Source organism: Bison bison, unplaced genomic scaffold, assembly GCF_000754665.1.
Source record: "Bison bison bison isolate TAMUID 2011002044 unplaced genomic scaffold, Bison_UMD1.0 scf7180017863933, whole genome shotgun sequence".
NCBI lineage: Eukaryota > Metazoa > Chordata > Mammalia > Artiodactyla > Bovidae > Bison > Bison bison.
The window spans coordinates 50,719-72,048 of NW_011494505.1; the positions used below are offsets into that span (position 1 = coordinate 50,719).

The 21,330-nt window shown below is 44.9% G+C and overlaps 1 protein-coding gene across 1 annotated transcript in view; it reads right to left on the reverse strand.

Annotated features, from left to right (window-relative positions):
* Positions 1 to 9,442: 9,442 nt before the first annotated feature.
* Positions 9,443 to 21,330, reverse strand: part of NLRP12 (NLR family, pyrin domain containing 12) — a 20,175-nt gene continuing 8,287 nt past the window's right edge. Inside the window, exons 5-10 of the mRNA XM_010833806.1 lie at positions 20,431 to 20,601; positions 17,762 to 17,932; positions 16,074 to 16,244; positions 14,762 to 14,929; positions 11,661 to 11,831; positions 9,443 to 11,170 (exon numbers count right to left, since the gene is read on the reverse strand). Coding sequence (XP_010832108.1) covers positions 11,083 to 11,170; positions 11,661 to 11,831; positions 14,762 to 14,929; positions 16,074 to 16,244; positions 17,762 to 17,932; positions 20,431 to 20,601 — 940 coding nt within the window. The 3' untranslated portion in view covers positions 9,443 to 11,082. The remainder of the gene's footprint in view (positions 11,171 to 11,660; positions 11,832 to 14,761; positions 14,930 to 16,073; positions 16,245 to 17,761; positions 17,933 to 20,430; positions 20,602 to 21,330) is intronic.

Sequence of the window (21,330 nt, forward strand, 5' to 3'; positions counted from 1 at the left end):
GAGATGCCTGGATGGCATCACCGACTCGATGGGCGTGGGTTTGGGTGAACTCCGGGAGTTGGTGATGGACAGGGAGGCCTGGCGTGCTGCGATTCATGGGGTCACAGAGAGTCGGACACGACTGAGCGACTGAACTGAACTGAACTGAACTGATGGACTGCAGCTAATAACAGTAATGATATTGGTTTATTCACTGTAACACGTGTGTTCTACCAATGTACTAATGATGTATTTTAAAATTTAATTTTATAGGTATCAATTATTTTTCAAATTCTTTTACCATTTAGGTTATTATAGAGTACCAGTTCTCTGTGCTCTGTTACATTTTAAAAGCCAATATATTGCAGGCAGACGCTTTACCGTCTGAGCTACCAGGGAATCCCAATTATTAGCTGCAGTCCATGGTTAATTCAGCTTTCCCTAGGTTTTTTTTTTTTTTTAACCTTAACCTAATGTCATTTTCTGTTCCAGCATCCCACTCAGAACATCGCATTACACACAGTTGTCCTGTTTTCTTAGGCTCCACTTCTGCCTTTGGCTGCACGGGTTTCTCAGTCCTTGTTGGAGTTATAATGTATTCATGTATAGGGGAAACTGGGGGTAGGCATAGTGGAAACTCTACATGTTGCAGTTTCTCTGTAAATCTAAACTTGTTCCCAAAGGAAAAGTTTCATTATTTAATTTTTTTTAAGTTTCTTTTTTTAAAAAAGAAAAAAAGCCGTAATTTAAAAAACTGTTCTGGCTCAGTCATTTCTTAGAAATCCAAAGAATGAGAGTAAGTCCCACCTAGTCAAGTCCCCACCCCTAGGGCTTTCATAGTAAATTTGCCTTTATTAAACAGATGTTTGCCTACTCTTTGTGTGCTGGTGATATTCAAAATACTCTCTGAAACAGCTATCAAATCTCATTATTTGTGCTGAATGAGGGTCTGAACCTCTTTCCTGAGGAGAAGGAAGGAATTTCTGCCCTTAAGTCCCCTTTTCCCTTTCAGATTGCCACCCCCATCCATCGCCATTAGCTTTTGCATCAATTTCCGCAGCCTGGCCCCACGAAATCTGTCCTTCTGCCCCACAGGTAGAATTTGTAATTGAGGGAATAATGAGCTTGCCCTTGACCCTGAGCCTGCCTTCCGGGTCTTAGCAAAGAATCCTGCTAAATCTTTTCCCTGACCCTCGAGAGCTAATCACCTCTCACGCCAGATCAAGTTCCTCTCCCTCCATTTAATCTCTGAGTCCTTGACCTGCCTTAATGAGAATCCTATTAGACTCACTTGGTAAGACCCCTCTTCACTTTGGTATCTCTTCTCAAGGATTTTGAATCCACTGACCCCCTCACTCAACACTGTGGCTGTAAATCACCATTTCACCTTGAGAAAGACCCTGATGCTGGGAAAGACTGAAAGCCAAAGGAGAAAGGGACGGCTGAGGATGAGATGGTTAGATAGCATCACCGACTTAATGGACATAAATTTGAGCAAACTCCAGAAGATAGTGAAGGACAGGGAAGCCTGGAGTGCTGCAGTCCATGGGGTCACAAAGACACGACTTGAAAACTGAACTTGTAATCAGATATTCTCTCAATCCATCTCCCCTATTGAGAAAATTTGTACCCTGAAAGAACTCAGAACAGGCCACCCCAAACTATGTGGCTGTGTGTCTACTGGAGAAATTGATTAGTGAAGTGGTTTGCAAGATCTTACAAGATTCACCTTCAGAATCCCCTGAATTAAAACCCCTGGGACTTCCCTGGTGGTGGTCCAGTGTTTAAGACTCCACACTTCCGCTGCTCTGGGCATGGGCTCCATCCCTGGTTAGGAACTAAGATCCTGCATGCCACGTGGGTGGCCAAAAAAGAAAAAAACTTAAAACTCGTGACTTTGCTTCCATCTAAAGCTGAGGCAAACTCATGTCTTCTCGGTGTTAACAACAGTGTCAGACACATTCGAACACCTCTGACACTTGGAAGCTCATGACTCTCATACCTTCCTCTCTCTTATCAATTACATTCATTCCATCACCAATATTAGTTAGAATGGCCATCCTCACAGGCTTCCCTGGTGGCTCAAGATGGTAAAGAATCTGCCTGCAATGAGTCAGACCCAGGTTCAATCCCCAGGTCAGGAAGATCCCCTGGAGAAGGGCATGGCAACCCACTCCAGTACTCTTGCCTGGAGAATCCCAAGGACAGGAGCCTGGTGGGCTACAGTCCATGAGGTTGCAAAGACAGACATGACTGAGAGACTAACACTTGCTTCCTCACAAAGCTTGAATATAGATGGTTAAATTAGGCAAAAGTCATAAAAACATATACTCTTTAAATGAATTTCTTATCCACACAATGTAAAGAACCCTGAAGGAAATGCAAAATAATCAAGGTGAAAACCAGGACACAACTCTTAAGATGCCTGACAAATATTCTCAATGAGGGCTATGTGACTCCAAGCACACCCTATCCTAAGTGACTGTGATCAACATTTGAAATGCCTCCCTAAGGTTTCCTTTTGGTTCTCTGCTGCTGCTGCTGCTGCTGCTGCTAAGTCGATTCAGTCGCGTCCGACTCTGTGCGACCCCAAAGATTGCAGCCTACGAGATTCCCCTGTCCTTGTGATTCTCCAGGCAAGAACACTGGAGTGGGTTTGCCATTTCCTTCTCCAATGCATGAAAGTGAAAAGTGAAAGTGAAGACGCTCAGTCATGTCCGACTCTTAACGACCCCATGGACTGCAGCCTACCAGGCTCCTCCATCCATGGGATTTTCCAGGCAAGAGTACTGGAGTTGGGTGCCATTGCCGTCTCCCTTGGTTCTCAGTGGGCGTTACCAAAAGTAGAGGTTTGCTTTTTGTTTTGCAAACAAAAACATGTAAAATGTAAAAAAAAATGCTTTTTGTTTTTGCAAACAAAAAAATGTAAAATTATCATTACACAGATTCACATTCACAGGGATTCTCACATTTTCTAAAGTGTTCTCCCAGACTCTTTTTTTTTTTCCAGTTGGCAGATTCACTTATTCAGTGAATATTTTCAAAAGTCTGTGATGGACCAAGCACTGGGGACACAGTTCTGAACAAAATAGAAAATGTCCTTCCTTCATCAAGCTTACATTTTCGTTTTGGAAACAGATGACAAAGAAATAAGCAAATGAGTTTTTAATATCAGCTAATTATGCATACCAAGTACTCCAGATACAGCATGGAGGTGAATGTCAAAAATTACAATCTTTTTTTTCAAATGTGCACTAACTTTGACACTTTCTGAAATATATTCATGTGTTCATGCTCATTTATTTATTTTTTGATTGGATGAAAATTATTTTACAACATTATATGGGTTTCTGCCATACAACAACGTGAATCAGTCATAACTGTACCATTTTATTTATTCCATGTATTTCTTTTGGCCTCATCACATGGCATGTGGGATCTTGGTTTCCTGACCAATAATAAAACCCGTGCCCCCTGCATTGGAAGTGTGGAGTCTTAACCACTGGACCATCAGGGAAATTCCATGGAATTGCTATTTTAGAAAAGCTGGTTGGATGAAGTGTCCTTGAAGAGGCATGATTCAATGAAATTAGGGAAGAAAGCAATTAAAAGAACTGGAAAATTCTGGACAAGTAGACCTACTATGTTTCGTGTCTGTATCATTACAACTCTCAAAAGTTTGCTCTATTTCTTTCCCATATCCTGTGATGTTCTAGGGCTTCCCTGGTGGCCCAACATGGGGCCTGGTGGCCTGCAACATGGGAGTCACAGAAGACACAGGTTCGATCCCTGGGTCAGGAAGAGCCCCTTGAGGAGGGCATGGCATCCCACTCCAGTATTCTTGTATGGAGAATCACATGGACAGAGAAGCCTGGTGGGCTACCTGTGTCCCAAGTGTCACAGAGCTGGACACGACTGAAGGGATTTAGCACTCACTTGATGTTCTAACATAACTGCGTACTTGATTGGTTTTGAAGGCCATATTGAGTATCGCCTTACTCAGTGGTGTCTCCAGGCAAGAATCCAGGAGTGGGTTGCCTTTTCTTTCTCTAGGGGATCTTCCTGACTCAGGAATCAAATCCAAGTCTCCTGCATTGGCAGGCAGATTCTTTATCCTTGAGCCACCAGGGAAGGCCTGATATATTCAGTTCAGTTCAGTTCAGTAGCTTAGTCGTGTCTGACTCTTTGCGACCCCATCAATCGCAGCACGCCAGGCCTCCCTGTCCATCACCAAGTTCCGGAGTTCACTCAGACTCACGTCCATTGAGTCAGTGATGCCATCCAGCCATCTCATCCTCTGTCGTCCCCTTCTCCTCCTGCCTCCAATCCCTCCCAGCATCAGAGTCTTTTCCAATGAGTCAACTCTTCGCATGAGGTGGCCAGATATATTAAATGATGTCTAATAAATTTCAGCTGTCAGGTAAGGTCTTCTAAAGTGTTTCATCTAGTCTGGAAATAGTCCTCCCTTCCCCCCACTTTTTCTTCTCAACTTCAGCACAAAGCAGTAACTTTACATTAAATTGTAGGAATCCTTTTAAAAAACACGATTATCACCCATTCACCTCCAGGCAGTACCTCACTGTTAAGCAAAGAACTCTGTACACAAAAGGATTTCAAAAACTGTTGAGGATCTTTTTTTTTTTTTAAGCTATTCTTACTGGTATGCAGACCAGCCAGATAAAGGTATGAATTGGGTGGGGACGGTGGAGAGACCAGGTGATTGTAATGACAACAAGGTCTAGTGATTTGCAAATGAAGAGCTTTCAATTCTGCAGGAAGAATGTTTGATTTAGCAAACTTTTTCCATTTAGTCCTAGTCTCCCCCAGCCACCCCAGGCTATCGAATCTCGTTTCTTAAATCTTTGAAATTTTTTAATCCAAAAAAAAGAAAAAAGAAGGGGAAAAAAAGTGGCTCAGTAAAGAGGAAAGGTAAAGAATGTTCCTGCAATGTAGGAGACCCAGGTTCAACCCCCGGTTTGGGAAGATCCCCTGGAGAAGGAAATGGGAATCCACTCCAGTATTCTTGCCTGGAGACTCCCCATGGTCAGCAAAGTCTAGCAGGCTACATTCCATGGGGTTGTCGTGTCGGATTGGAATGAGTGACTAATACCTTCAAAGAGGAAAGATATTAACTTGAGACTTAAGGTTCATTAACAGTTAATAAATCAAGTATACATCAATAAAACTTTAATAGTTAACAAATCAATTGTACATCAATAAAGCTGGGGGAAAATTGGAAAAAAGCAGCTAATAAACATATTAACTTGAGATTTTAATGGGCACGTTGGTGGTTGTTTAGTTGCTAAGTCACGTCTGATTCTTGCAACCGGGTTTCTCTGTCCATGGCATTTCCCAGGCTAGAATACCAGAGCGGGTTGCCATTTCCTTCTCCACGGGATTTACTTAAAATCAACTTTGAATGGAAGTCTTTGTTTCACATTTCTTAAAGTCAATTGCATTAATAGTTTTTCACCCTTAAGAACAAATGCTTCTTGCATTTTGACTAAGTGCGGGCCCCAGCGCTGATTTGGGGGTGGGGGGCTATAGGTGAATAAGACCAACCACTGTCCCCTGGGAGCTGAGCTCAAAGGACAACTGTGACAAGTGATTGAACTGGTGGCTAGTGATTAGACAAAGAGAATGCTAAGCCCTTGAAATGTGAGAGACACATAGGGGTCGGCCCTGAACGTGCTCCGTGTGGGTGAAGGGCAGGAAGAAAAAGCTGTCAGTGGCTGAGAAAAGAAGGTGATGAAAAGGACCTTGCTGGGTTTGGGGACAGAGCAGAGGGTCCAGGTGGAGAGGAGTGGTGAGGTTAGGTCTGGGTGGAAACCAATGTTTCCATTTTTACCAAAGCTGCTCTCAAAAATCCACATTTTAGGGAATTCCCTGATGTTCCAATGGTTAGGACTCAATGCTTTCACTGCCACGGGCCCAGGTTTGATACCTGGTTGTGAAACCAAGATCCCACAAGCCTCTCAGGGTGGCCGGGGGAAAAAAAAAAAAGCTCATTGTTAAAAAAAAAAAAAATTCTTTAAAGAAAAAACAGAAAAGGAAATATTTTAAAATGCTCATTCTAACACAACATTGCCAATCAACTATTTGCCAATAAAAATATTAATTAAAAATGCTCATTATAGCACTATTAATAAATTATCCTAAATTTGTAGAAATTGAAAATGTCTAACGGGCTTAATGAAATAGGCTAAAGATATACTCTATATTGCCATTAAGCATTAAGGCACATGTATTTATTGGTTTTACCATTTTATTTATATAGTTTTTGAAATTTATCCAACAATCTTTAGTAAATCCCATGGACTTGTTATCTTTGTCCAGAATTTCTTACAGGGAGAATACTCAGATCTCAATAATACGCATAAATTTAGTAAAACTGCACATTTTTAAAAGATACTGAAAATATTTTGAGAAATTGTAATATTCATAGTTGTTAAAAAGAAACACTTAAAATACCTTTTAATGGGGTGCTGGATTTAAAGAACTCCAAAGCGATCCCTACACCAATGCTTTGTATGGATACACAGAGATTCAGAGATAACATGAACAGAATTAGACGTGTTCTTGATTGTTTTTTTCCATCACCCTTCCTCTAGGTTCCAGTCTCAGCTTCCACACTATTCACATTGTAAAGCGCTGTACATAGTTTAGAATGTTTGCCAAGACCCCTGGCATTATCCACAAAAGGCTGAAGGTGCTCCATTGCCTTCCCCAGTTGTGACAACCAAACGTGTCTCCAAACTTTGCCAGATGTCCCCTGGGGAGGGAAAAAAAACACCCTCAGTCGAAAAACAGTATTCTAGACTATAAAATCCGTCGTTTTATTCACCCCAAACACCCCAGACACTAACAAGCATGCCTTGGCATGTCTTACGTGCTCAACAAATATTGCTAAATAGTAAGTAGTAGTTGAATGAATAACTGAGTCCCCAGAAGGTACAGTTATGTTCTTTGGGGGTACTTCTATGTATTTTCCTAGTTTGTTTATAATTTGTTTGTTTTGATGGTATAAACAATGAAGGAGTCGACGGTTTTAAAAAAAAATACTGGAGGATGGGTCTCACTCAGAATGGGGCAGGGTGGGTCTGGGTGGAGACCTGTGGAGGGGAGTGGTCTTCCCCGCAAAGGCTGGGTCTTTGGCTTATATAAGAGGTCGGCAGGTCTGAGACCTTACTTCCTGGCTAGAGAAGCAATGAAATCCTGCATTTTGTGAGTATCACCTGCACATTCTTTTCCTTAAATTGTTCACCCTTTTCTCTTTCCAGCTGCTCGTCTATTTTCAGTAAGTTTTATTGCTTTCAGTCTTCTGAAATTGCACTGGGTTGTTACCTCTTAGTTTGACTCGAAGCTACCTTTTCTCATTTAAACTGCACTTGTGTATTCTAATAGTTTTTTTCGTTTTTTTTTTTTTTCCAGGAGGCATGCAGGATATTCCCAACTTGGGATCGAACCCACGTCTCCTGCATTGAAAGTACAGAGGCGTAACCACCGAGAATCCCACCCCGACTCGCCCAGCCCAGTGTATTCTCTTCTGGTAGCTGACCTTTTGTGTCCCCAAAGTTGGTATAGTGTTTAGCCAGCGACATCTAGGGAGGGGAATTTTCTTGCCTCATTTCAGCGTAAATTGAGGCAGCCTGAACTTTTCACTACCGCGCGACGTGGCATGAGGGGTCCTAGTTCCCAACCAGGGATTGTACCTTCCCCGCCTCCGTGCTTCAAGTGCAGAGGACTTGGTTGGGAAGTCCAAGGCAAAGTGTAGTCTAATAACCTCAGCATGCATTTAACTCTCCTTAACCGGAGTTCTAGTACTATGGTAATAGTGCAGGGGCGGGGGGTAAACACGAGCTTCATAATCGGACTTCATGTTAGCTTTCCCTCTTGCTCTTGCGGTTTGGGTTAGTGTTAATCCTTTGAAGCGTTCTGTCTTCTAATTCCTTTACTTAGTGATCCTGGCCCGCAACTTCTCAGCCTGTGGTACTCAAACTGTGGGGGCACTTCCGTTTTACGAAGGGAAGTGCCGCCATGTTTTGAGTGTTACCGGTTGAGAGAGTAGCTTCCACTTGGTGAAAACTGGGGGCCTGGTATGAAAGTTGTCTATAAAGTTTGCTTAACGTCTCCTTACACCAATGACTTTTACAGAGATCACCAATGACTTTCAGAGATTTTTCCTAGGATAAGGGTCAGAACTGGTTCCAGTAACCCAGACCGGGATGCTCAAAATGGGGGTGCTTGCCGATTTGTGACTGGAAAGTGCTCCCATTTTCGAGCGTCCCTGCTCGGGAAAACCATCTCAGGATTGGAATCTGCGATATCTGCTCGCGTTTACCGATCCTGCTCTTCATTACTGACTCAAGTCAGAGATTCTGTCAGCAGCCAAGGACTTCTGTTTAATCAATGGTGGGGTTTTCCAGGGTTTTTGTCTGTAATTTGCCGTGTTCAATATGCTGCTGCTAAGTCGTTTCAGTCGTGTCCTACTCTGCGACCCCGTAGACGGCAGCCCACCAGGCTCCCCCGTCCCTTGCTCAATTAAAAGCTCTGCGTATCATTTTATTTCACTTATCATAATTGTTAATGTCATAAATGTTGTGTCATATATAAATGTCATTAATGTTAATAAAACAAATTTTAATGTCATAAATATTAGTAAAACAGTATACCTATATTGTGTCCTGTTTATTTTTCCAGTCATTTATTTCCAAAGTTGGTCCTTGAACACTATGAGGAGTTTCTGGGGGCTTGCTGGAAAGTGGGACTATCTCAGTGGGTGCCTCCAGGGGTCTCTGGGTTCCTAGACCATTCTTAAGGGTGCAGCTTCGATCCCTAGTGGGGAAGACGTTAATTCCTTGTAGGATTAAGCCCTGGAGGTGGTTTCTAGGCCTCTAGCAATCTCTCGCTGGGTTGGGGACTAAGGTCACACAAGGTATGTCCAGAAACTAGGGACCAGGGACTAGTTTTGTGGGTGCAGTTTTACCACGGGGATGGGGACATGTGCTCATTGAATCAGAAATTGTGAGCAGCAGATAAAGCTCTTTGCTTAATTCTCACCTCCTGTGTGATCCTCCATCCCTTTGCAGCTGGGGTGGAGCATCTCTATAGTGTTTTAGGGGTGGCTGCCGTGGTCTCAACATATTTTCCCCAAGTTTTGGCTAGTAGCACCTGGGACATAAAATACCCAGTTATTTTTAAAAAGGGGAGTTAAAAAGGGGATTTAGCTTTCTGACAAGCTCCACACAGATTGGCAGAGTGTTAAACAAGGGCATGCTGCTAAGTCACTTCAGTCCTGTCCTGGTAGGCTGCCTACCATGCTCCTCCATCCGTGGGATTTTCCAGGTGAGAGTACTGGAGTGGGCTGCCATTGCCTTCTCCGAAACAAGTGCCTAAACGGTGTTAATTTAGGGCTTCCCTGGTGCTCAGAGGAGTAAAGAATCTGCCTACAGTGGCAGTTTGTATCTGATGTGACTTCCCAGGTGGCTCAGGTAAAGAACCCAACTGCTAATGCAGGAGACATAAAAGACTTGAGTTTAGTCCTAGAGGTCAGTAAGGTCCCCTGGAGAAGGCAATGGTAACACACTCCAGTAATCTTCCCTGGAAAATGTGGACAGAGGCGTCTGGCAGGCTACAGTCCATGGGGTCCCAAAAGATCCAGACATGACTTAGCAACTAAACAGTCTGGCTATTTAACACTCAATGTTAAGAATTAAATTTGTTCAGAAGTTCAAGTGGCTGAACTATGATCTTAGAATCAATGGACTAGCAGTTTGCCAAGATGCTTAACCTATAGGTAAATGTGGAAAGTCAGTTGCCAGGACTCCTGTGCTTAGAATTGAATTTAGAGATACAACTTCATGTAAAGTTTTATTGGTAATAATTAGGTAATTCTGAAATCTACTAAAATGCAGTTGATATGGTTATAGGTGTGTAATAATGGTGATTCACAATTTCTAAATGTTATACCTCATTCGTAGTGGGAAATCATTATAATTGGGACATCCCATCTCAGAAGTGCCCTGTAGTCCTCCCCAAACCACTCCAGCCATGGAACCTTGAGTGTCCAGTAATTAAATCCTGGAGTCCCGTGTTGCTAGTTTTAAACTAAGGCGGCTCATCAGTAAAGAATTAGCCTGTAATGCTGGAGACGCAGTTCTGACTACAAAGCCAGAAAACTCATATTTTCACCTTAAGGTGTACTCTCAACTTGTATGCCCACAAGATTCCTTAGCCTTCAGCTTTATGACAGCCTGTGCATGTGCTAAGTCCCTTCAGTCTCACTCTTTGTGACCCTGTGGGCTGTAACCTGCAAAGGTCCTCTGTCCATGGGATTCTACGGGCAAGAATACCGTTGCCATGCCCTCCTCCAGGGGATCTCCCTGACCCAGGGATCAAACCTGCGTCTTTTACATCTCCTCCATTGGCAGGTGGATTCTTTACCACTAGCGCCACCTGGGAAGCCCTTATGACAGCCTAGGGATTGCTTTAAGTGAGTCAGATTACCCCTAGTTCAGCTTGCTCATGAATTTAGGGCTGCCAGAGGGGAAGGGGTAGTTTGGGATGGATAATATACTGCTATATTTAAGATGGATAACCAATAAGCAGCACCAAGTTCCTTATCGGGACCTCCTGTTGTGAGAAAACTCAGGCAAGCAGACCTGGCCAAGGAGGGTGATTATGGTCAACAGTTCCCTAACACTTTGTTGTGGGGACTGTCGGTGTATTTTTATTTTCTAGGATATTTATAGCAGGACTTCACAAGATGCCAACAACTCTCCCAGCCCAGTGTCCTCTGACAATGCTGGGTGTCCTGTGAAAGGGGAGGTTGGAGGGGGGCTGACAAAAATCACCCTCAGTTGAGAGCTTCTGTTCTAGAATCATCTGGGACCCTGCCTTGAATTCTCTCCATGGCACCAACTCTCCAAACTAAAATTCCACCCTCTTGCCCAGCAATCGCACAAACCCCAAGCAGCAAAGATTATCCTGCAGAGGATCTTGTCTCTTGAGGAAGTAAAGAGACAGAGGTCAACGTTGATTCATGGGTCCTGGGATGGTCCTCTTCTGTCCTGACTTCAAGAGAAGAACCAGCAGCCCAGCTACTCAGCAGCCAACGTCCAAGTAAGGTTTTGTCATTCGAAGTGCCTCTAAACTTCGGTGGGTCATTTTATTCAGGTCCATTCCAAACAACCTGAGGACACAAGAAGGGAAATATTCCAGGCCACTATGGTGGCATTCAGTCCTTACAGCAAATCTCTTATACATCCTGCTTGGTTACAATATGTTAATTCTAATGGAATTAGACACTCCATTAAATGGAGTAGTTCATCTTTGTAAATCAAATCTATTGGGAGATAAGCTTGCTCTAAGCTACATCCCATTTTTAAGACCCTAGCCTGTGTTAACAAATTTAATTTGTAATCATCTTACGGAAGGGCTTCCCCTGGTAGCTCAAACAGTAAAGAATCTGCCTGCAATGCAGGAGACCCAGGTTTGATCCCTGGCTGGGAAAGATACCTTGGAGGAGGAAATGGCAACCCATTCCAGTATCCTTGCCTGGAGAAGCCCACGGACAGAGGAGCCTGGTGGGCTACAGTCCATGAGATCACAAAGAGTCAGACATGACTCCTGACCCCAAGCCCTGGGTCCTATCTCCTCCAAAGGCAGGGACCATCTCTCACCAGAGGACTCGGAGTTTGCAGCCTGGGTGGCTCAGCCTCTCGCACAGCAGCCTGACACCTGTGTTTCCCAGGGTGTTGTTGGTCAGATAAAGGTCTGTGAGGGTCTGGTTAATGCCCAGGGCAGAAGAAATGTCCTCACAAGCTTTGCCTGTGAGGCTGCAGCTGTCGAGCCTGTGGAAGACGAGAAGTGGTTGAAAATGTCAGCAGTTTGTGTTGGAAAGTGTCAGCTTCATAGGGAATCAGAGTGATGTTTTTAGGGATCAGTTTAAGAAAGAAGTAGACTAGAATCAGATCAGTGCAGGTTAAGGGCAGTGTGGTGAGGGAAAGCATTTCATAAAGGCATTTAAAGACACTCCCCTTTGCTGTACAGTAGAAACTAACACAACATTGTAAAGCAACTATACTCCAATAAAAATTCAAGTTTTTAATTTTATTTATTTTAATTTTTATTTATTTTTGGTTGTGCTGAGTCTTTGTTGCTGTGTGGGCTTTGGTTGTGGTAAGTGGGGGTTACTCCCTAGCTGTGGTGCTTGGGCTTCTCATTGCGGTGGCTTCTCTTGTTGCAGAGCTTGGGTTTCACCTGATTCAGCTCATGGTCTCAGTAGTTGTGGCTCACAGGCTCTCGAGCTGAGGATCAGTAGCTGTGGCACTCAGGCTTAGTTGCTCCCTGACATGTGAGGACTTCCTGGACCAGGGATTGAACCCGTGTCTCCTGCATTGGCAGTCAGACTCTTTACCACTGAGTCACCAGTTAAGCCCCAAAATTAATTTTTTAAAACAAAAGAAGAAAGAAAGAAAGAAAAAAGATTTCTCAATTCATAGCTCCATCTGTAATAGATATCCTGGTTCTGCAGCCAAGAATTTCTCCTTCTGGTAATTCTACCCCAGTTTCTCATTGAAACCCCCATCTCAGGGATTAATGTCTACAAGCTCTAGCAGTAGATATAGGGTCAAGGGCTAAGCTGGTTGGTTTCCTTGTCCCCAGCCACCACGAGTGGTTCCCTCTGGTCACAGGATCCATCCAAAACAGTGAATCAGAATCATGCTTTCCCTAGAGATTTTTTTGTTCAGAATTTGCACCTGAAAAGAAGTCATCTATAGAGCTGTAGGCATTTTGCCACCATGTACTGGATCAAGGCTAACCTTAACTCATAATGGAGCCAATACAGCAATAAATAGAAGATATTGGAGATCAAGTATCCGAATGCCTAGATCAAGCATACCTGAAACCTACACTTCCAGTTACACAACTTGATCAATGCTCTCCCCCATCTTCTTCTTCTTCTTCTTTTTTTTAAAGAAGTCAGCATGATTTGGGCTGCTTCCTGCCCCACCCAACACTATGCCATCTGATTTTCTCTGGTTTCTATTCTGTCCAGTTGTGTTTCTTTCTTGTATTCCATGCTGTTACAGTAAAAATAGGTAGCATTGAAGTGCTGTTATAGTTGGGATGTTAGATGGAAATGTTTTCATCTTTGGCTGAGGCTGTGAAGCAATATGTGCCTCCAAACCACGTATAAGGCAACAGTTCAGGACTTGAAATGGAAGAGAAAGACCACCTCACAGGCACAGAAGGGTCAGGAGTAGGACATATGGTGAGAGCTGGGGAGGGGATTGTGGAAAGAGCTTGACCCAGATCATTTCATGTCAGGAGCACCTCCTCTGGGGTCCCCATGAGAACACACATATGATCCCCATGAGACAGGTATCATTTGGACACCTGCCAGACTGGGAGGGGGTGGAACTGACATCCCAGAGGGAACCTAGCTGCACCAATGAAGGGAGAGATGGGGCTTCCTTGGTCCAGTGGTTAAGAATCCACCTGCCAGTGCAAGAGACGTGGGTTAGACTCCTGGTCCGGGAAGACCCCGCATGCTGAGGAGCAGCTAAGCCCATGAGCCACAACCACTGAGTCCATGCTCTAGAGCCTGTGCTCCGCAAAAAGAGAAGCCACCGCAGTGAGAAGCCTGTGTACTTCAACTAGAGAAAGCCCTCTCGCAGGAACTAAGACCCAAGTGCGGCCAAAAATAAATAAATAAAAGGGAGACATGCTGTCCCTAAGCTCTCATCTTCGTTTCCAGTTACCCAGGGCCCCAGATAAGCAAGAGATTCACGAAGGGAAGAAAATTAAAAATAGATAAGCCTGGGCTTCCCTGGTGGTCCTGTGGTTAAGAATCTGCTTGCCCATGGAGGGAGCAGGGGTTCAATCCCTGGTCCAGGAAGATCACACATGCCAGGGAGCAACCACAACTACTGAGTCAGAGCTCTAGAGCCGGTGAGTCACAGCTACTGAAGCCTGCCTGCCTAGAGCCTCTAAGAGATTCTTGACCATCTGAGCCACCAGCATAGACTCCCAAGAAGAGAAGCCAAGGCAATGAGAAGCCCTTGCCCCGCAACAAAGAGTAGCCCCTGCTCTTTGCAACTAGAGAAAAGCAGTGAAGACCCAGCACAGCCAAAAATAATTAATTAACACAATTAATTAAAAAAAAATAGACACAGCCTCCTCTCATTCTAAGTCTTTTGGGAGGAAAGGATGGGCTGGTATTGGGAGAAAGGGGAAGGAAGAAAGGTTCATTAACATTTGACTGAAGTTTATTCTGGACCAGACTGAATTTTTTTAAAATATATTTATTTATTTATTATTTATTTGACTGCATCAGGTCTTAGTTGAGGCGTGTGGGATCTAGTTCCCTGACCAGGCATTGAACTCAGGCCCCCTGCATTGGGAGCGAGGAGCCTTATTAGCCACTGGACCACCTGGGAAGCCCCAGATTGAACTTTTATTACATAAAGGTTACCAGAAAGCTATAAATCTGCCCAAGTAAATGCCCAGAGAAAAGGGGAGTTTTACAGAACATGTTTAGAGGCAATGACTGGATGGAAAAATTTAGCCTCTCTGTTTGCATTCCAGAGGATGAAATTACTCTGCAACTCATTCACACAGCTTTTCTTTCCACCTCTGAGCATCTCGTATCTTCCAGAGAGATGGAGGCATGGAAGGATAACCGTCCAACAGAAAAAAAGATCAGGACAGATCCCCTTCCAGCCCCGCCAGGGACCAGCATCACACCCAGCAGTCCTGCCTCCCAGCCACTCACCACAGTTTCTGGAGTCTGCAGGTGGGGTGTCGCAGCCCCTCACACAGCAAGGACATGCCGTGGTCTCCCAGGTCATTAAAGCTCAGGTCCAGCTCCTGAAGGTGGGAGCTGACCCCAAGCACAGCAGAGAGACCCTCACAGGCCACAGAGCTGAGCCGACAAATGCGGAGCCTGGGAAGACATTAAGCACAGGAGAGAGCTGTCTCATTTCTTCTGAAGTTTTTTTGGGGAAAGAGAGGGGTTGAATCTTACTTCCTCCACCAGGGATTGAATCCCGGTCCTCAGCAGTGAAAGCAGGAAGTCCTAAGTACTGGACCACAAGGGAATTCCCAGATGTCTTCAGCTTAATGGGGTTGAAAATGCTACCGTATTAACTAGTGAATATTATGCAAAAGAAGCAGACTCAAAGATATAAGAACAAACTAGTGTTTACAGGTGGGGAGAGGGAATGGGGGAGGGGCAAGATGAAATTGACAGTCCTGCTGCTTTTTTTTTTTTGCCCCACCCAGCAGCTTCTGGGGTCTTAGTCCCCCAACTAGGGATTGAACCTCAGCCCCCAGCAGTGAAAGTGTAGAGTCTTAACCACTGGACCACCAGGGAATTCCTCATTTTCTTTTTTTTAAATTTGCTTTTTCATCTGTTCCATCATTTAAAAATATAATCTCTGAGCCAGATCTTATGCTAGTCACTGGAACACGTTGTTGCCACAATGTTGTTCCTGTACTTCTGGAATACAACAACACACACACAAATTCTGATAAGTGACACAGAAAAATAAGGTCAAATAGGATCCTAAAAGTAATCTTATCTAGGGATTGGAGAAGGTGTGCATGAAGAAGAAGCATTTGCTTTGGATCCTAACAGATGAAACAGGTACTATCAGGGTGAAAAAAAGGAGAAATCAGAGCAGAAGTGCATCTCAGGGAGATTTCCCTGGTGGTCCAGTGGCTAAGACTCCAGGCTACCAATGCAGGGGGCCTGGGTTTGATCCCTAGTCAGGAAACTAGATCCCACATGCTACAACTAAGAGTTTGCATGCCACAACTAAAAATCCTGCATGCTGCAAGTAAGACCCTGGGGGCAGCTAAATAAATAATAAAATAAATGTTAAAAGAAAAAAAAAAAAAAAAGGAGGGCATTCCAGGAAGAAGGAACTGTTTGTGCAAAGCCCCTGTGGCAGAAAAACCTTTGACAGGAGGCCGAGGGAGCTAGAGGTTAGGAGAGGAGGGGAGGGAGACAGCCCCCCTGAGCCTAGGCAGGAGGGCAGGAATTGTGACTTTGGACTCCTAGGAAAGTGAGGAAAGCGGGGACTCACCGGAGGGTCTGGAGTTTGCACTGGGGGTGCCTGAGGCCTTCACACAGCAGCAGCACCCCGGGATCCCCCAGGTCATTCAGGCTTAGGTCCAGCTCCACCAGGCTCTGGTTCACGCGGAGGGTGGACGCCAAGTCTTCACACGCAGCACCAGTGAGGAGGCAAATCTTCAACCTGCAGAAAATCCAGTTTGGGAGTGTTTCCTGTACAATGCTGATGCTATCCTCCCTTCCTGCAATCTTTTTTAAAAAATTATTACAGTAGACTTGATTTACAATGTTCTCTTAATACCTGCTGTGTAGCAAAATGACTCAGTTATACGTATGTGTTCTTTTTCATATTCTTTTCCATTATGGTTTATCACAGGATATTGAAGATAGTTCCCTGTGCTGTACAGTAGGACTTTGTTTATCCATTCAGTTTATAATAGCATCTGCTAACCTCAAACTCCCGGTCCTTCCCTCCTCCACCCTGCCTTCCCCTTTGCAACCACAAGTCTGTTGTCTGCAACAGTGACTCTGTTTGTTTCATAGATAAGTTTATTTGTGTCATATTTTAGATTCCACGTATAAGTGATAGCATTTTAGATTCCACCTGTAAGTGATATTATTTGTCTTTCTCTTTCTAAGTTGTTAGGAAGTGCAGTACAAAGTAGCCGGTTGGAGTAAGTCTTTGGGAAAATGGCGAAGGGCCAGAAATATCCCGGCTTGGTGTGCTGCGGGCAGAAAAACATTTCCTGCCTTTGGTTATGCCCGGCGCCAAGATTTAATAATAAATATTAAGGATGTTATTTGAGAAAACGAGTTATGAGATAAGCACATGGGTCACTTAGAGCGCGTTGTCCTTGAAATATTTTTACTGATTAGATGTTAACCCTGTATGCATTCTGTTGGCTGTATATTCTAAGCTCTTTGTTCCTGCTTTTATAAACAGGCTTGATTGCAGAAATAAACTTGTCAGTCCTTGCAAGAGACTGTCCGAGTGTCATTCTTTCAGGTTCGTCCTTTCCAAGTCCCGGGGAAAAAATCCCCAACACTGAGTGACTGCTTAGTACAATAATCTCTAGGTCCATCCATGTTGCTGCAAATGGCTGCCCCCAATCTTAAAAGTAATGTTTGCAAATAAACGACTTGTTCGAAATACGGCCAAAGGCCTAAACAGACATTTCTCCAAAGAAGACATATAAATGACCACAAATCACGTGAAAAAAAATGTTCAACATTATTAATCATTAGGAAAACACAAGTCAAAAGCACAGTGAGATATCACCTTATACCCGTTCGGATAGACATTATCCAAAAAACAGAAAACAACAGGTGTTGGTGAGGATGTGGAGAAATTGGCACCTCCTTGCACTGTTGGTGGGAATGTACAACGGTCCAGTGGCTACGGAAAATAGTATGATGGTTCCTCAAAAAGTTAAAAATAACTGTGTGTGTGTGTGTGCTCAGTTGTGATCGACTCTTTGCAAACCCATGAACTGTAGCCTGCCAGGCTCCTCTGTCCATGGGATTTCTCAGACAAGAATACTGGAGTAGGTTGCCATTCCCTTCTCCTGAGGATATTTCCCACCCAGGGCTTGAACCTGGGTCTCCTGAGTTGCAGGCAGATTCTTTACTCTCTGAGCCACAGTAAAGCCCATATGAGGTCCCTAGACGAGTCAGATTCACAGAGACACCGGTAGAACTCACCACAAAATCTGCAGCCTACAGACTGGGTGCCTCAAACCTTGACACAGGAGCCTCAGGCCTGAGTCTTCCAGTGCATTTCCTGTCAGGTCCAGCTCCAGCAGATGGCGACTGGTGCTGAGCACAGAGGCAAGCTCCTGGCAGGCCCCGGCCTCCAGCTGGCACTTCCTCAACCTCGGGAGGAAAGAGAAGAGTTGAAGAGGGAGCCATTTTGCTTTTCCATATCCTGATGGTTCCTGCCCTGCCCCATCTAATCAGCCAACATACTTTCCCGGTGGCTCAATGGAAAAGAACCTGCCTGCCAATGCAAGAGATGTGGGTTCTATCCCTGGGTCAGGAAGAACCCCTGGAGGAGGAAATGGTAACCCACTCCAGTATTCTTTCCTGGGTCCTGGGAAACTCCATGACAGAGGAACCTGGTGGGCTACAGTCCATGGGGTTTCAAAAGAGCTGGACATGAACCTACAATTGTCCCTAAAGTTACAAACAGGATTTTGTCACTTCCAGATAGAGAATCCTGTCTAATAAGACAAATGAGTGAGTAATTATGATCCAGTATAGGTGGTCTCTGGAGAAGGAAATGGCAACCCACTCCAGTACTCTTACCTGGAAGATTCCATGGATGGGGAAGCCTGGTAGGCTACAGTCCATGGGGTCGCAAACAATCAGACACGACTAAGCGACTTCACTTTCTTTCTTTCTACAGTTCCTTTTGGAGAAGGAAATGGCAACCCACTCCACTGTTCTTGCCTGGAGAATCCCATGGATGGAGGGGCCTGGTGGGCTGCAGTCTATGGGGTTGCAGAGAGTTGGACACAACTAAGCAATACACACACACACACACACACACACACACACAGGTGGTCTCATGGAGGCACTGTACACAGAGTAATAGTTCAGAGCAAGGTCTCTAGGGTTCAACAACCTGTTCCCCACCCCCCATACTTTGACCTCAAAGGAGCATTTTGTTTTGTGTTTTTTTGGGGTTTTTTGTTTGTTTATTTAGCTGCACCCTATAGTGGCTTGTGGGACCTCAGTTCTCAGACCATGGATTGAACCCTGACCCTTGGCAGCGAGAGGACAGAGTCCTAACCACTGAACCACCAGGGAATTCCCTCAAGAGAGTTTTCATCAGGTCTCAGCTTTCTGTTACATGTGCCACCATGTCTCAAGTCACAGACTAAAATAAGGATAATAATTATGCCGGCCTCAGGTTTGTTGTGAGGATTACATAATTTATTAAAAGCAGTGGGTGTAGAACCAGCCTGACACATGGTCAGTGCTCCATCAACGTGAGTTACTGTTTTTGAACATCCTGGTGGAGGGGCCTCCTCACCCAGCTTTGGCAAGTGGTGTGCAATGAGGGAAGGCTCTCTGGGAGAATTTGAGCTGGTTATTGAAGGGTAAATAGAAGTTGATTTGGAAGAATAAGATGAGGGGCAGTGAGATAATAGAAAAAAAAAAAAATACACACACACATAGGTCTCTGCTCTGGCTCCTGGCACAGAGTTCCTAAATCTCTAATTTCCTAAGTGATAAAACAAAAGCAAAAACATGGGACTTCCCTGGTGGTCCAGTGGTTAAAATCTGCCTTGCAATGCAGGGGACACAGGTTCCAGGCAATGAAGCCTTACTCTGACGCCATCACCAGGTAGATAGTGTTAGAACCAAGATAAACTCCAGGACACCCAGTTGGTGTCGCATGCCTTCGTGTGGGGATAACTCCACATATAAAAGTGTCAGAAGTAGAGTGTTGGGGGACTTCCCTGGAGGTCCAGTGGCTAAGACACTGTAGTCCCAACGTAGGGGGTCTGGGTTTGATCCCTGGTCAGGGGGCTAAGATCCCACATGCCTCAAGGCCAACAAACAAAATACAAAACAGAAGCAATATTGTAACTAATTCAATAAAGAGTTTAAAAGTTGTCCACATTCAAAAAAAAAAAGTCTTAAAAAATGGGGAAAAAATGGAGCGTTCTTATGAGTAGTATTAATGAAGTAGTTATGAAGACATAGAGGGGGAAGGCAGGGTGTTTTTTGGAAAACAGTGGCACTGAACAAAAAGGAAGTTGCACAAGAAAAGGATCTTTGCACGGAGACCTCTGGGGTTCTGAGTACTCAGGATGTGGTCAATAAATAGGGTGTGGGTTCTGGGTGGGCAGGTGGCCCCAGGGACTCCTCACCATGTGGAAATGACTGGGGTCAGAAGAGGCCAAAAACAGGTTCTCCAAAATGCAGAGTCCAGAGCAGGGGTCTCAGGTCAAGGGTCTAAGGGCAGCTCTAATTTGAGCTCAGTGGTAAAGAATATGCCTGCCAAGCAGGAGATTTGGGTTCGAACCCTGGGTTGGGAAGATCCCCTGGAGGAGGAAATGGCAGCCCACTCCAGTATTCTTGCCTGGAGCATCCCATGGACAGAGGAACATGGTGGGCTACAGTCCATGGGGTGGCAAAAGAGTCAGACACGACTGAAGTGACTCAGCAACTCGCACAAAGTGCAGAGGCCAGGAGGGGTGGCATCTCAGGTCACGGGTCTAAGGGCAGCTGTGATGAGAGGTAGGGGTTTGGGGATTGGCATTTGGGGAGATGCTTCAAGCCCTGGGACACAACCAGCTTGTCCCAGGAGGTCACAGAGGTGAAGGAAGTGTTCCTGGGGAGGGGGGGGGTGGGACACTCACTGCACCACTTGAAGCCTGCACTTGGGGTGCCGGAGCCCCTGACAAAGCATCTGCGCACCCAGCAGCCCCAGGGCATTGCCACTGAGGTCCATCCTCAGTAAGTGCTTGTTGGCGATCAGTGCGGTCGTCAGGTCCTGGCAGACAGAGCTGGAAACTTGGCATCTCTTCAACCTGAGACGCAAAGAAGAAAAGAGCCAGGTGATTTCGTTTGGGGTTGTTTTGTAAAGGGGCTTCCCAGGTGGCATTAGTGGTAAAGAACCCGCCTGCCAACGTAGGAGATGTAAGATGCAGATTCGATCCCTGGGTTGGGAAGATCCCCTGGAGAAGGCAATGGCAACGAACTGTAGTATTCTTGTCAAGACTACAGTCCATGGGATCGCAAAGAATGGGACCTGACTCAGCAACTAAACAAAAACAACACAGTGTGTATATTTTAATCTCCACCCCCTAATTTATTCCTCCTCTCCCCATTCTCTCTTCTTTTCTCCATCACTACAAGAAGGTAATTAAGTTAAAGTGAGGTCATGAGGGTGGACTCTGGTGCAATATGACGGGTGTCCTTCTATGGAGAGGAGATTAGGACAGAGACACACAAAGAAGAAAGACCCTGAGAGGATGCAGGAAGAAGGTGGCCGTCTGCAAGGCAAGGAGAGGGGCCCGGAGGAAACCAAGCCTGCCGACGCGCTGAGCCAGAGCTTCCAGCCTCCACAGCTTTGAGAAAATCAAAGTCCATCACTTAAGTCATCCAGCCTGTGTGGTGCTTTCTTATGGGACCTCAAGCAAACATCATCCTATGATTTTTTGTTTTTTGGCTACACCACGTGGCTTGCAGGATTTTAGTTCCCCAACCAGGGATTAAACCCGTGCCCCAGGCAGTAGAAGCTGGACGTCTTAACCACT